The following is a 13,602-nucleotide window of genomic DNA, read 5'->3' as shown; positions in this document are numbered from 1 at the left end:
GAGGCCGGTTCTCTGGATGCTTTCAAGAGAGAGCTAGATAGGGCTCTTAAAGATAGCGGAGTCAGGGGAGAAGGCAGGAACGGGGTACTGATTGGGGATGATCAGCCATGATCACATTGAATGGCGTGCTGGCTGGAAGGGCTGAATGGCCTCTACTCCTGCACCTGTTGTCTATTGTCTATTGTCTATTGTCGTCTCAGCTAATGCAACCAGAGAGAGGGCTGGAGGTGCGATAACTCTCTCGTCTTCCTCTCTCTCTCTCTCTCAGCTCACACAAGAATGTAACTCCAGTGTCCAATCAATGAAGAGGACCGAGGAACTCATTCACCTCAACAACAAGTTCCACTTTGAGAGCAAGGTGAGTCCTCTTGCTGTGGGGATTAACAAGGGGGGAGGGGGTGGGAGGGAGTTGGAGTAATCGAGAGCCATGTGTCCCAGATAGAACACTCCAAAGACGTGCAGGTTTGTGGGTTAAATGGCTTGGTAAATGTACGAATTGTCCCTATTGTGTGTAGGATAGTTTTAGTGTGTGGGGATCGCTGGTCGGCACGGACTCGGTGGGCCGAAGGGCCTGTTTCTGTGCTGTATCTCTAAACTAAAACTGAAAAACGAAACCTAACTTTGGAGTTGTGGATGACTGGGCTTGCATTATCTCTCCCCCTCCTCTCTCTCTCTACCCCCCCCCCCTCTCTCTCTTCCCCTCCCTCTCCCCCTCCCTCCCCTTCTCTCTCCTCCCCCTCCCTCTCCTCTCTCTCTCCCCCCCACCTCTCTCTCTCCCACACTCTCCCCCCCTCTCCCCCCCTCACCCCTCTCACCCCCCCTCTCTCCCTGCCCCCCCCCTCTCTCACCCCCCCTCTCTCTATCTCTCTCCCACCCCCTCTCACTCTCTCTCCCCCCCCCCTCTCCTCGCTCTACCCCCCCCTCTCTCTCCCCTCTCTCTCTCCACCCTCTTTCTCTCCCCCCCCCCCCCTCTCTCCCCCCCCCCCCCCTACCCCCCCCCTCTCTCTCCCCCTCTCTCTCCCTCCTCTCCCTCCCTCTCTTTCCCTCTCTCTCTCCTCTCCCCCCCCCTCTCTCTCTCTCTCTCTCCCCCACTCTCCCCTCTCCCCCCCCCTCACACTCTCCCCCCCTCTCTCTACTCCACCTCTCTCCCACTCTCCCCCTCTCTTTCTCTCCCCTCTCTCTCCCCCCCCTCTCTCTCACCTCCCCCCCTCTCTCTCCCCTCCCCACCTCTCTCTCTCTCCCCCACTCTCCCCCTCTCCCCCACTCTCCCCCTCCCCCCCCCCCCCCCTCTCCCCCCCCCCCCCTCTCTCTCCCCCCCCTCTCTCCCCCTCCCCTCCCCCCCCCTCTCTCCGTGTAGATATTCCCACTGATCTCCCAGTCCCGTTGGCTGGTGAAACACGGTGAGCTGACAGAAGTCCACTCACAGACCAACAACACGTCCGGCTCAAAGTTCAAGCTGTCCAGCCGACCCATCTACCTGCACCAATTCAACGACTGCCTGCTGCTCTCCCGAAAGAAGGAGTGAGTGGCCTTCCAGTTTGTTTTGACCTTTGATCCATTTTGCATTGCTCAAGCCCTGTTTATTGGCCACCCCGACCTGTGGCCGTTAGCTCCCACCCTGGCCTCTTGCCCCTCTATAATGAAGGAGAAGGAAGGAACGGGCTACTGACTGGGGATGATCAGCCATGATCACATTGAATGGCGGTGCTGGCTCGAAGGGCTGAATGGCCTCCTCCTGCACCTATTGTCTATGTTTCTTTAGATTTGTCGATGCCTGCAGCTGTACATGTAATTATAAAACAACAAAACACTAAACACAAATTAACATCCACCACATTCTATGTTTGCTCCCAAACGCCAAGGACGGTACATGTTTGCAGGTTAGATAGAAACATAGAAAACAGATGCAGGAGTAGAGGCCATTCGGCCCTTCGAGCCTGCACCGCCATTCAATATGATCATGGCTGATCATCCAACTCAGTATCCCGTACCTGCCTTCTCTCCATACCCTCTGATCCCCTTAGCCACAAGGGCCACATCTAACTCCCTCTTAAATATAGCCAATGAACTGTGGCCTCAACTGGCCTCAAATAGGGCCGAAACCCAAAGGAAATAGGCAACGTTTCGGGTCGAAACCCGAAGGGTTTCGGGACGAAACGTTGCCTATTTCCTACGCTCCATAGATGCTGCTGCACCCGCTGAGTTTTTGGCTGATCATCCAACTCAGTATCCCATACCTGCCTTCTCTCCATACCCTCTGATCCCCTTAGCCACAAGGGCCACATCTAACTCCCTCTTAAATATAGCCAATGAACTGTGTGGCCTCAACTACCTTCTGCGGCAGAGAATTCCACAGATTCACCACTCTCTGTGAAAAAAATGATTTTCTCATCTCGGTCCTAAAAGACTTCCCCCTTTATCCTTAAACTGTGTGTGTGACCCCTTGTTCTGGACTTCCCCAACATCGGGAACAATCTTCCTGCATCTAGCCTGTCCAACCCCTTAAGAATTTTGTAAGTTTCTATAAGATCAATCTCCTAAATTCTAGAGAGTATAAACCAAGTCTATCCAGTCTTTCTTCATAAGACAGTCCTGACATCCCATGAATCAGTCTGGTGAACCTTCTCTGCACTCCCTCTATGGCAATAATGTCCTTCCTCAGATTTGGAGACCAAAACTGCACGCAATACTCCAATCTTCCTGCATCTAGCCTGTCCAACCCCTTAAGAATTTTGTAAGTTTCTATAAGATCCCCCTTCAATCTTCTGAATTCTAGCGAGTTACTTGTCTAGGTTAATTGTCTTTGGTAGAATTGTAAATTGTCCCGAGTGTGTGTAGGGCGGTGCGGGTGTACAGGGGTCACCGCTGGTCAGTGCAGACTCAGTGGGTCTGTATCTCTAAGGTCTATGTACCATTTGAACCTTAAGCACGGCAGAGGTTGCAGTCCTTTCGGTTGCCACTAGATGGCACGTTGGCAGCACCTACACTCATCCAAGTGCTTGGATGAGTCTAATGCCCCGTCCCACTTAGGAAACCTGAACGGAAAACCTCTGGAGAGTTTGCGCCCCACCCAAGGTTTCCGTGCGGTTTCCGGAGGTTGCAGGTGGTTGCCGGAGGTTGCAGGTAGTGGAAGCAGGTGGGGAGACCGACAAAAACCTCCGGGAACCGCACGGAAACCTTGGGTGGGGCGCAAAGTCTCCAGAGGTTTCCGTTCAGGTTTCCTAAGTGTAGCCTTCTCACTGCCTGGATAGCACACAACAAAAAAAGCTTCACATAGACAATAGGTGCAGCAGTGTAGGCCATTCGGCCCTTCGAGCCAGCACCGCCATTCAATGTGATCACGGCTGATCATCGAGAGTCAGTACCCCGTTCCTGCTTTCTCCCCAATGTACCTCAGTACACGTGGCAACAATAAACTAAACTGGACTGAACTGATGTTTGGGGGAGTCCAGAACCAGGGGCCACACACACAGTTTAAGATTAAGGAGTAAGCCATTTAGAACGGAGACGAGGAAACACTTTTTCTCACAGAGAGTGGTGAGTCTGTGGAATTCTATTCTCTGCCTCAGAGGGCGGTGGAGGCTGGTTCTCTGGATGCCTTCAAGAGAGAGGGGATTCTTAAGGGGTTAGACAGGCTAGATGCAGGAAGATTGCTCCCGATGTTGGGGAAGTCCAGGACAAGGGGTCACAGCTTAAGGATAAGGGGGAAATCCTTTAAAACGAAGATGAGAAGAACTTTTTTTCACGCAGAGAGTGGTGAATCTCTGGAACTCTCTGCCACAGAGGGTAGTTGAGGCCAGTTCATTGGCTATATTTAAGAGGGAGTTAGATGTGGCCCTTGTGGCTAAAGGGATCAGGGGGTATGGAGAGAAGGCAGGTACGGGATACTGAGTTGGATGATCGGCCATGATCATATTGAATGGCGGTGCAGGCTCGAAGGGCCGAATGGCCTCTACTCCTGCACCTAATTTCTATGTTTCTATGTTTCTATGTCTATAGGGCTCTTAAAGATAGCGGAGTCAGGGGATATGGGGAGAAGGCAGGAACGGGGTACTGATTGGGGATGATCAGCCGTGATCACATTGAATGGCGGTGCTGGCTCGAAGGGCCGAATGGCCTCTACTCCTGCGCCCATTGTCTATTGAACTCAACTCAAAATGAGGGATAAATGTAACTCGTGAACGACCAAAGTAAAACAGCAGCAGATTTGGCCGATTAGATAAACGGGCTGAGAAATGGGATGGAAGCCAAGTGTCTGCAACCCACCACATTCCTGGAACTGAATGTCAAGACTCGCAGTGTCAATGTCAAGAATCTGGAGGCCAGGGTTGAAGACGCTGAGTTTATTTACCCTGGGGAAGAGGCAACGACGAGATCACGAGCTGGAACTATCCAGAATTAGAAGCAACAGGAACAGATTAATCCACGAGAGTTATTTATAACGGCACAACCTAAAGCCCTGTGGACTTAAGGGACCGCGGGAAGTTCATGTACATAAGATCTAGGAGCAGAATTAGGCCATTCGGCCCATCAAGTCTACGCTGCGATAGATCAGTCAATCCTGGCTGATCTATCGCAGCGGTAGAACGCCAGAGACCCGGGATCAGTCGTCACTACGGGTGCTGTCTGTACGGAGTTTGCACGTTCACAAGGGGTCACAGTTTAAGGATAAGGGGGAAGGAAGTCTTTTAGGACCGAGATGAGGAAAACATTTTTCACACAGAGAGTGGTGAATCTGTGGAATTCTCTGCCACAGAAGGTAGTTGAGGCCACACAGTTCATTGGCTATATTTAAGAGGGAGTTAGATGTGGCCCTTGTGGCTAAAGGGATCAGGGGGTATGGAGAGAAGGCAGGTACGGGATACTGATTTGGATGATCAGCCAAAAACTCAGCGGGTGCAGCAGCATCTATGGAGCGAAGGAAATAGGCAACGTTTCGTCCCGAAACCCTTCGGGTTTCGACCCGAAACGTTGCCTATTTCCTTTGGGTTTCGGCCCTATTTGAAGCCAGTTGAGGCCACAGTTCATTGGCTATATTTAAGAGGAAGTTAGATGTGGCCCTTGTGGCTAAAGGGATCAGGGGGTATGGAGAGAAGGCAGGTACGGGATACTGAGTTGGATGATCAGCCATGATCATATTGAATGGCGAATGGTGCAGGCTCAAAGGGCCGAATGGCCTCTACTCCTGCACCTATTGTCTATGTTTCTATGTTTCCTGATACTATTAAATAATGCTTGGTAGACACAAAATGCTGGAGTAACTCAGCAGGTGAGGCAGCATCTATGTCTATGTTTCCATGTTCCCCTCGTGACCTGCGTGGGTTTTCTCCGGGCGCTCCGGTTTCCTCCCGCGCTCCAAAGGCGCGCAGGTTTGCCGGGTGATTGGTTTCAGCCGCCGATAAAAATGGCCGATTGGGACAGGCCCTTTCGTCTGTGACTCTGGCTAAAGCGATAACGTGTGTGTGTGCGTGTGCGTGTGTGTGTGTGATACGCTGACCCCTGACCCGTGGCCTTTTCTCCCCCCACAGCACGGACAAGTTTGCCGTGTTCGTCCACGCCAGGAGCGATGAGCTGAGGCCGAAGGACCTGAACATGAAGGTGCACGGAATTCCCGGGCACGTGTTCCACTTGCAGCTCCTGGGCAAGCAGCACGCCAAGCAGCAGATACTACTCCGAGCACGCACGGAGTAAGTCCACGGGCCGCGGAACCGGGGGGGTGGGTGGAGGTGGGGGTTGCAGCTTTGGACGAGGCGCTGCTGTGCTCTGAGCTCTGGTTGCGGTCGTTGGAGAACCGGGACTGGCGGGTGTTTCCCGGGCTGGCGAGTCGCCGGTGCAGCCTCACAGTGCAAGGATCCCGGAGACGTTGGATGCCGTGGGAGTGTCTAGATATAGATATATAGATAGATATGCCATTTATTGTCACTATACATGTACAGTGAAACTGAAAGCTGCTCGTACTCAGTGCATACATACAATTTAGCACAAAAAACAAGAAACAGAAAAAAAACAAAAAACAGAAGGGAGATGGGGGGGGGGGGATGGGGGGGGAATAGGTGCACAAATTCTGCGGCGCTACATACATATATACATATATACAGATGGAAGTCCGTGTTGGGCGGTGTAGTCAGTGCATGTGTGAATTTGAATTTATAGTAGATATAATTCTCGGAAAGCAACTATTCCTGAGTCTGCAACTATTCCTGAGTCTAGATATAGATATATAGATAGATGAAGTAGAATAGAATATAGTCTGCGCCGAATTCCCCCTGGTGGCTGGCGTTGAAACCGACCGAACAGTGAAAGGGCCTGGATGGAGCGGGTGTGGAGAGGAGGTTTCCGCCATTGGGCGAGTCTAGGACCAGAGAGGCACAGCCTCAGGATTAATGACAAAGAATTCCACAGATTCGCCACCCTCTGACTAAATAAATTTCTCCTCATCTCCGAAAGGAGATGAGGAGAAATTTATTTAGCCAGAGGGTGGTGAATCTGTGGGATTCTTTGCCGCAGAAGGCTGCGGAGACCAAGACAGTGGATGTTTTTAAGGCAGAGATAGATTTTTCGGAGATGAGGAGAAATTTATTTAGCCAGAGGGTGGTGAATCTGTGGGATTCTTTGCCGCAGAAGGCTGCGGAGACCAAGACAGTGGATGTTTTTAAGGCAGAGATAGATTTTTCGGAGATGAGGAGAAATTTATTTAGCCAGAGGGTGGTGAATCTGTGGGATTCTTTGCCACTGAAGGCTGCGGAGACCAAGACAGTGGATATTTTTAAGGCAGAGATAGATTTTTCGGAGATGAGGAGAAATTCAGAGGGCGGTGAATCTGTGGAATTCTTTGCCACACAGACGGCTGTGGAGGCCACAAGTCAGTGGATAATTTTAAGGCAGAGATAGATAGATTCTTGATTAGTACGGGGGTCAGGGGTTACGGGGAGAAGGCAGGAGAATGGGGTTAGGAGGGAGAGATAGATCAGCCATGATTGAATGGCGGAGTAGACTTGATGGGCCGAATGGCCTAATTCTACTGCTGATGAACTCATGAACCCAAATGTTAAATGGTCAGCTCGACATAGCCTACAAGACCTACACCAAACACAAACCAATTAGGAGCAGACGAGGGCATTGGATCCAATTTGTGATCCCAGCTACAAAGACAGATGTGTACAGCAATTCGTTCTTCCCCCGCACAATTAAAGCATGGAATAATCTCCACCCAACTATAGTTACCCAACCAGATGCAACTACATTTAAGGTAGCTCTTTCTTCCCAATAACTCTCTCTGGCTTAAGTCCTCCCTCCACCACCACCTCCACAGTTTAAATTCCAAATGGAATATTTTTGGAGGACCAAAGTTCAAAGTAAACTTCATTGCCAGAACTTCATTGTCTGAAGAAGGGTTTCGGCCCGAAACGTTGCCTATTTCCTTCGCTCCATAGATGCTGCTGCACCCGCTGAGTTTCTCCAGCTTTTTTGTGTAGCCTTCGATTCTCCAGCATCTGCAGTTCCTTCTTAAACTTCATTGCCAATTCTATTATGCCACAGTGGTTACACAGAGGATTTGAAATTACGTTTCCCCATACTCCAAATGTGCAAGTAATATTGAAAACACAGACAGACAACATACCAATAAAAATAGACAATAGACATTACATTATTTAAAAAATTAAAATATTTAGTGTGAAAAAAAATTTAGCAAAAAGTTAGCGGTATTTTAAAAAGGGGGTGCAACAATGAAAGGTGCAAATATAGAAAAAGTGCAAATTTCGTACTGGAGACATTGAGCCAAAGTTATTTTCACAGTTTAACCATATAACCATATAACAATTACAGCACGGAAACAGGCCATCTCGACCCTTCTAGTCCGTGCCGAACACATAATCTCCCCTAGTCCCATATACCTGCGCTCAGACCATAACCCTCCATTCCCTTCCCATCCATATAACTATCCAATTTATTTTTAAAATTATTAGTTTGTTTGAAACCAAGAAACCAAGAACCAACCAAGATTGGTGCAGGCTGGAAATCCATCCATCCACGCCCATCTAGCCTAGTCATTGACCCACGATGGCTTCCCTTGCTCATCCCCGGATAACCAATAGGTGGCACCAGACGTCACACATCTCCACGCTCGGTCTCCCAACTCAAAAGACTTGTTCACCCATCAGTCACAGCCACAGATCGGAGGCAATGAGTCAACCTGCACATTGCCCAACCGCAGTGTTACCGTGGGAGATAAACCAACCCCCGCCGGTAAAGAAAAGGTCATAAAAAAAAAACCTTTGATGTTCGAGCAGGCACATTTCCACATAGAAACATAGAACATTGGTGCAGGAGTAGAGGCCATTCGGCCCTTCGAGCCTGCACCGCCATTCAATATGATCATGGCTAATCATCCAACTCAGTATCCCGTACCTGCCTTCTCTCCATACCCTCTGATCCCCTTAGCCACAAGGGCCACATCTAACTCCCTCTTAAATATAGCCAATGAACTGGCCTCAAATAGGGCCGAAACCCAAAGGAAATAGGCAACGTTTCGGGTCGAAACCCGAAGGGTTTCGGGACGAAACGTTGCCTATTTCCTACGCTCCATAGATGCTGCTGCACCCGCTGAGTTTTTGGCTGATCATCCAACTCAGTATCCCATACCTGCCTTCTCTCCATACCCCCTGATCCCCTTAGCCACAAGGGCCACATCTAACTCCCTCTTAAATATAGCCAATGAACTGTGTGGCCTCGACTACCCTCTGTGGCAGAGAGTTCCAGAGATTCACCACTCTCTGTGTGAAAAAAGTTCTTCTCATCTCGGTTTTAAAGGATTTCCCCCTTATCCTTAAGCTGTGGCCCCTTGTCCTGGACTTCCCCAACATCGGGAACAATCTTCCTGCATCTAGCCTGTCCAACCCCTTAAGAATTTTGTACGTTTCTATAAGATCCCCTCTCAATTTCCTAAATTCTAGAGAGTATAAACCATATAACAACCATATAACAATTACAGCACGGAAACAGGCCATTCAGCCCCTCTAGTCCGTGCTGAACACTTACTCTCACCTAGTCCCAACTACCTGCACTCAGACACATAACCCTCCATTCCTTTCCCGTCCATATACCTATCCAATTTATTTTTAAATGACGAAATCGAACCTGCCTCCACCACTTCCACTGGAAGCTCATTCCACACCGCTACCACTCTCTGAGTAAAGAAGTTCCTCCCCTCATGTTACCCCTAAACATCTGCCCTTTAATTCTCAAGTTGTGTCCTCTTGTTTGAATCTTCACATTTTGTACGGGTAGATGGATAGGATAGGATAGGGCTGTATCGGAGGTGGATAAAATTGCCGGAGAAACTCAGCGGGTGCAGCAGCATCTATGGAGCGAAGGAAATAGGCAACGTTTCGGGCCGAAACCCAAAGGAAATAGGTAACGTTTCGGGCCGAAACTCGGAAGAGTTTCGGCCCGAAACGTTGCCTATTTCCTTCGCTCCACATAGATGCCGCTGCACCCGCTGAGTTCCTCCAGCATTTTTGTCTACCTCCGATTTTCCAGCATCTGCAGTTCCTTCTTAAACACAGGGCAGTATCGGGGTCTGAAGAAAGGTTTCGGCCCGAAACGTCGCCTATTTCCTTCTCTCCATAGATGCTGCCTCACCCGCTGAGTTCCTCCAGCATTTTTGCCTACCTAGGATGGGATAGGATAGGTTTAGATGGATGTGGGCCAAATGTCCAGTCCACACATCCAGTGGTGTTAATGTCCCAGTGTCCAGAGGCCCAGTGGCCTCACAGCGCCAGAGACCCGGGTTCCATCCAGACGGTGGGCGCTGTCTGTACGGAGTTTGCACGTTCTCCCCGTGACCTGCGTGGGTTTCCTCCGGGTGCTCCGGGTTCCACCCACATTCCAATGACGTACAGGGTTTGTAGGTCAATTGGCTTTGGTAAAATTGTGCAGGATGGCGTTATTGCACGGGCATCGCTGGTCGGCACGGACTCGATGGGCCGAAGGGCCTGTTGCCTGCGCTGTATGTCTAAACTAAACTAAATTAAATGTCCACTGTCACAGGTCCACTGGTGTTGATGTCCAGTGGCCACGGACCCAGTGTTGCTAATGTCCAGTGCCCAGCTCCAGTGTTGTACGTGTACAGAGAGGGTGTGTGGGGGCCCGTGCTCCATTTACAGGGTGGGGTGGAGGGGCAGAGTGGCCACATCTGATGGTATTGAGCAGGCTGAGCCCAGGCTCGTGTTCGGGATCTGTTGTGATGACTTCCTCCCTGTCCCCAGGAGCGAGAAGCAGCGCTGGATCACGGCCATGCTACTAGCCGAGCGGGAGAGCGTCTCCGAGCAGATGGACCTGGAGAACGACGGTGAGATTCCCGCCGGGGGTGGGGGGGGGGGTCGGGTAATCCGTGCCAAAGATCCTCTAGCGGAGAAAGATGGCCCACTCAAGGAAAAGGACCCAGTCCGGTCGTGGGCAGATTCACGGGTCATTTTTGGCCCCATTCCCGTAACCGGCTTCCGTCTCCGCACCAAAGATCCCGTAGCGGACGGAGCAAAGATACTAGTGCGGAGACGGAAGCCGGTTACGGAAACATCCCCGTAAAAATAAAAGTTCTTTGGGAAAAATCTTCTCCTCATTTTCAGAATTTAAATTTGTTAACACAAACTGTTCCCCCCGCAACGTTTAAGAGGGGACTGCAGTTGCTGGAGAATTGAAGGTTACACAAAAAAAAAAAAAAAAGCTGGAGAAACTCAGCGGGTGCAGCAGCATCTATGTGGAGCGAAGGAAATAGGCAACGTTTCGGGCCGAAACTCAAAGGAAATAGGTAACGTTTCGGGCCGAAACTCGGAAGAGTTTCGGCCCGAAACGTTGCCTATTTCCTTCGCTCCACATAGATGCTGCTGCACCCGCTGAGTTTCTCCAGCTTTTTTTTTGTGTAACCTGTTCCCCCGCAACGTTGATTACACTGCGAGTCGGGTCGGGATCGGTTACTAAAATGGATGACAAAAGGCCCACGTTCCGCTCCGTTGCGTACTACACGTCAGCCCATTGCATTCAGCAGGAGTGGTCTATCTTGCTCCACTATAGGATCTTTGGACAGGACAGGTTTGGAGGGATATGGACCAACCGCCGGCAGGTGGGACTAGTGTAGTGCTCCTGTACGTACAGCCCCGTAGTCAGGATCGAACCCGGGTCTCTGGCGCTGTGAAGGCAGCAACTCTACCGCTGCGCCACTGCGACATAATGCGATGCTCTTCCACCCCTGCAACGGACTGTTCCAGCCACTACGGTCAGGCAAACGCCTCCGTTGCCATGCAGTGAGAACGGAGAGGTTGAGAAGGAGTTTCTTCCCAGAGGCAATTCGGACTGTAAACGCCTTTCTCACCAGGGACTAACTGTACAGAACATTTTTCCTTCTATTATTTATTATGTAAAATAATATGTGTGTTATGATTGTGTTTATAATTTGTTTGGTTGTTTTGTTGTTCCGCGAGCATTGCCACTTTCATTTCACTGCACATCTCGTATGTGTATGTGACAAATAAACTTGACTTGACTTGTCGTTTTATTTCCCACCCAGATTCGCCACAAGTCCAGTGCATCAAGACCTACAAGCCCCTGGAAGCTGATGAGTTGGCGCTCGAGAAGGCGGACGTTCTAGAAGTGAAGACAAGAACTAAAGATGGTGAGGGGTTGCTTGTAGCTTCAAAAAAAGGGGGGGGGGGGGGGGGGGGGAACTCATTGAAACTTCCCAACTAGTGAAAGGCCTGGATAGAGTGGGAGAGTCTTGGACCAGAGGGCACAGCCTCAGAATAAAAGGACGTTCCTTCAGGAAGGAGATGCGGAGGAATTTCCTTAGTCAGAGGGTGGTGAATCTGTGGGATTCGTGGCCACAGACGGCTGTGGAGGCCACGTCATTGGGGGTGTCAGGGGTTATGGGGAGAAGGCAGGGGAATGGGGTTGAGAGGGAGAGATAGATCAGCCATGATTGAATGGCGGAGTAGGCTCGATGGGCCGAATGGCCTTATTCTGCCCCGTTCTTTGCCCCTTTGCCCACATCTAGTGTTAAATCTCTCAATAAACGCCACATCCAATTGGCTCAAAAACAGTTATAGACAATAGGCAACAGGAGTAGAGGCCATTCGGCCCTTCGAGCCAGCACCGCCATTCAATGTGATCACGGCTGATCATCCCCAATCAGTACCCCGTTCCTGCCTGCTCCCCATATCCCCTGACTCCGCTATTTTTAAGAGCCCTATCTAGCTCTCTCTTGAAAGCATCCAGAGAACCTGCCTCCGAGGCAGTGAATTCCACAGACTCACAACTCTCTGTGAGAAAAAGTGTTTCCTCGTCTCTGTTCTAAATGGCTTACACCTTATTCTTAAACTGTGTGTGGCCCCTGGTTCTGGACTCCCCCAACATAGGGAACATGTTTCCTGCCTCTAGCGTGTCCAAGCCCTTAACAATCTTATATGTTTCAATGAGACCTCCTCTCATCCTTCTAAACTCCAGAGTGTACAAGCCCATTCTCTCTGCATATGACAGTCCCGCCATCCCGGGAATTAACCTGGTGAACCTACGCTGCAGTCCCTCAATCGCAAGAATCACGTCAACTACACCGCTTATATCACAGCACGCTCAGTATTTCCCTATTCATCCGTCTTCTCCCCGTGACCTTTGACTCTGGCGTTCCCGAATCGATGGGCGAGCCACTCCCTCTCTCACTGGCCTCTCCTTCTCTCCCCCCGCAGGCTGGGTCGAGGGGATGCGTTTGTCGGACGGGGAGCGCGGCTGGTTCCCGGAGAGCCACGTGGAGGAGATAACGAACCGGAACGCCAGGATACGCAACCTACGGGAGAAGAATCGGATCAAGCACGCCACCCGGAAGCTGCAGGAAGAACGCCGGTGAACAACGGCGCTGCCGGCATCTCGAGAGGGTGGACATCCCAGACCTTGGGAGCAAACGGACTCTGGGCATCAGTAGAGGCCACCCTGAGCAGTTCATGGAGGCACGGAGTGATACAGCATGGAAACAGGCCCTTCGGCCCGACCGGCCTACACTAGTCCCACCTGCCCGCGTTTGGCCCATTTCCCTCCAAACCTGTCCTATCCATGCACCTGTCTTAACTGTGTCTTAAACGCTGAGCCTCAACTACCTCTTGTGGTAGCTCGTTCCATACACCCACCACCCTCTGTGTGAATAGGTTGCCCCTCAGCTGCACTCAGTTCTATTGCACTGACTGTTGCATTTCTATTGCACTGACTGTTGCCAATGAACCATTGAGATAGGCATGGCCTAGGTTAGCTTCCCCTCCCTCTCAACCAGACACCAAACCCTGCCCTTATCTCCAAGAAAAACAGTTCAACATGTTGAAAATTTAGTCGCCTGTAGTCGCCAAAAAATCACCGAAGTGGGACAGGGCCATGTAAGGATGACAAGCAAGGATTTGTGCCTCCAGGGTTGGTACAGACAGCACATACCTACTGCCGGGTACCCTCCTGAAGGTGCCTTTTCTGGGCAGATGCTCCTGTTAAGTCAGAACATTCTCAGATGTCGGAGCTGTTCGCGATATATATATAGATTGTAATTTTGATGGAGCGGTTCTCTCCTGCCGC

At 50.6% G+C, this 13,602-nt stretch overlaps 1 protein-coding gene across 2 annotated transcripts in view; it reads left to right on the top strand.

Annotated features, from left to right (window-relative positions):
- Positions 1–13,373, top strand: part of arhgef19 (Rho guanine nucleotide exchange factor (GEF) 19) — a 65,665-nt gene extending 52,292 nt beyond the window's left edge. For both annotated transcript variants that reach the window (XM_055659142.1, XM_055659144.1), the window contains 6 exons: positions 269–358; positions 1,358–1,521; positions 5,529–5,687; positions 10,269–10,351; positions 11,567–11,671; positions 12,738–13,373. In XM_055659142.1, coding sequence (XP_055515117.1) covers positions 269–358; positions 1,358–1,521; positions 5,529–5,687; positions 10,269–10,351; positions 11,567–11,671; positions 12,738–12,895 — 759 coding nt within the window. In that variant the 3' untranslated portion in view covers positions 12,896–13,373. The remainder of the gene's footprint in view (positions 1–268; positions 359–1,357; positions 1,522–5,528; positions 5,688–10,268; positions 10,352–11,566; positions 11,672–12,737) is intronic.
- Positions 13,374–13,602: the final 229 nt, after the last annotated feature.

The sequence above is a fragment of the Leucoraja erinacea genome, chromosome 30, assembly GCF_028641065.1.
Source record: "Leucoraja erinacea ecotype New England chromosome 30, Leri_hhj_1, whole genome shotgun sequence".
NCBI classification, from domain to species: domain Eukaryota; kingdom Metazoa; phylum Chordata; class Chondrichthyes; order Rajiformes; family Rajidae; genus Leucoraja; species Leucoraja erinaceus.
The sequence above is the reverse complement of the archived record's forward strand: the minus strand, read 5'-3'. Positions and strand labels throughout refer to the sequence as shown.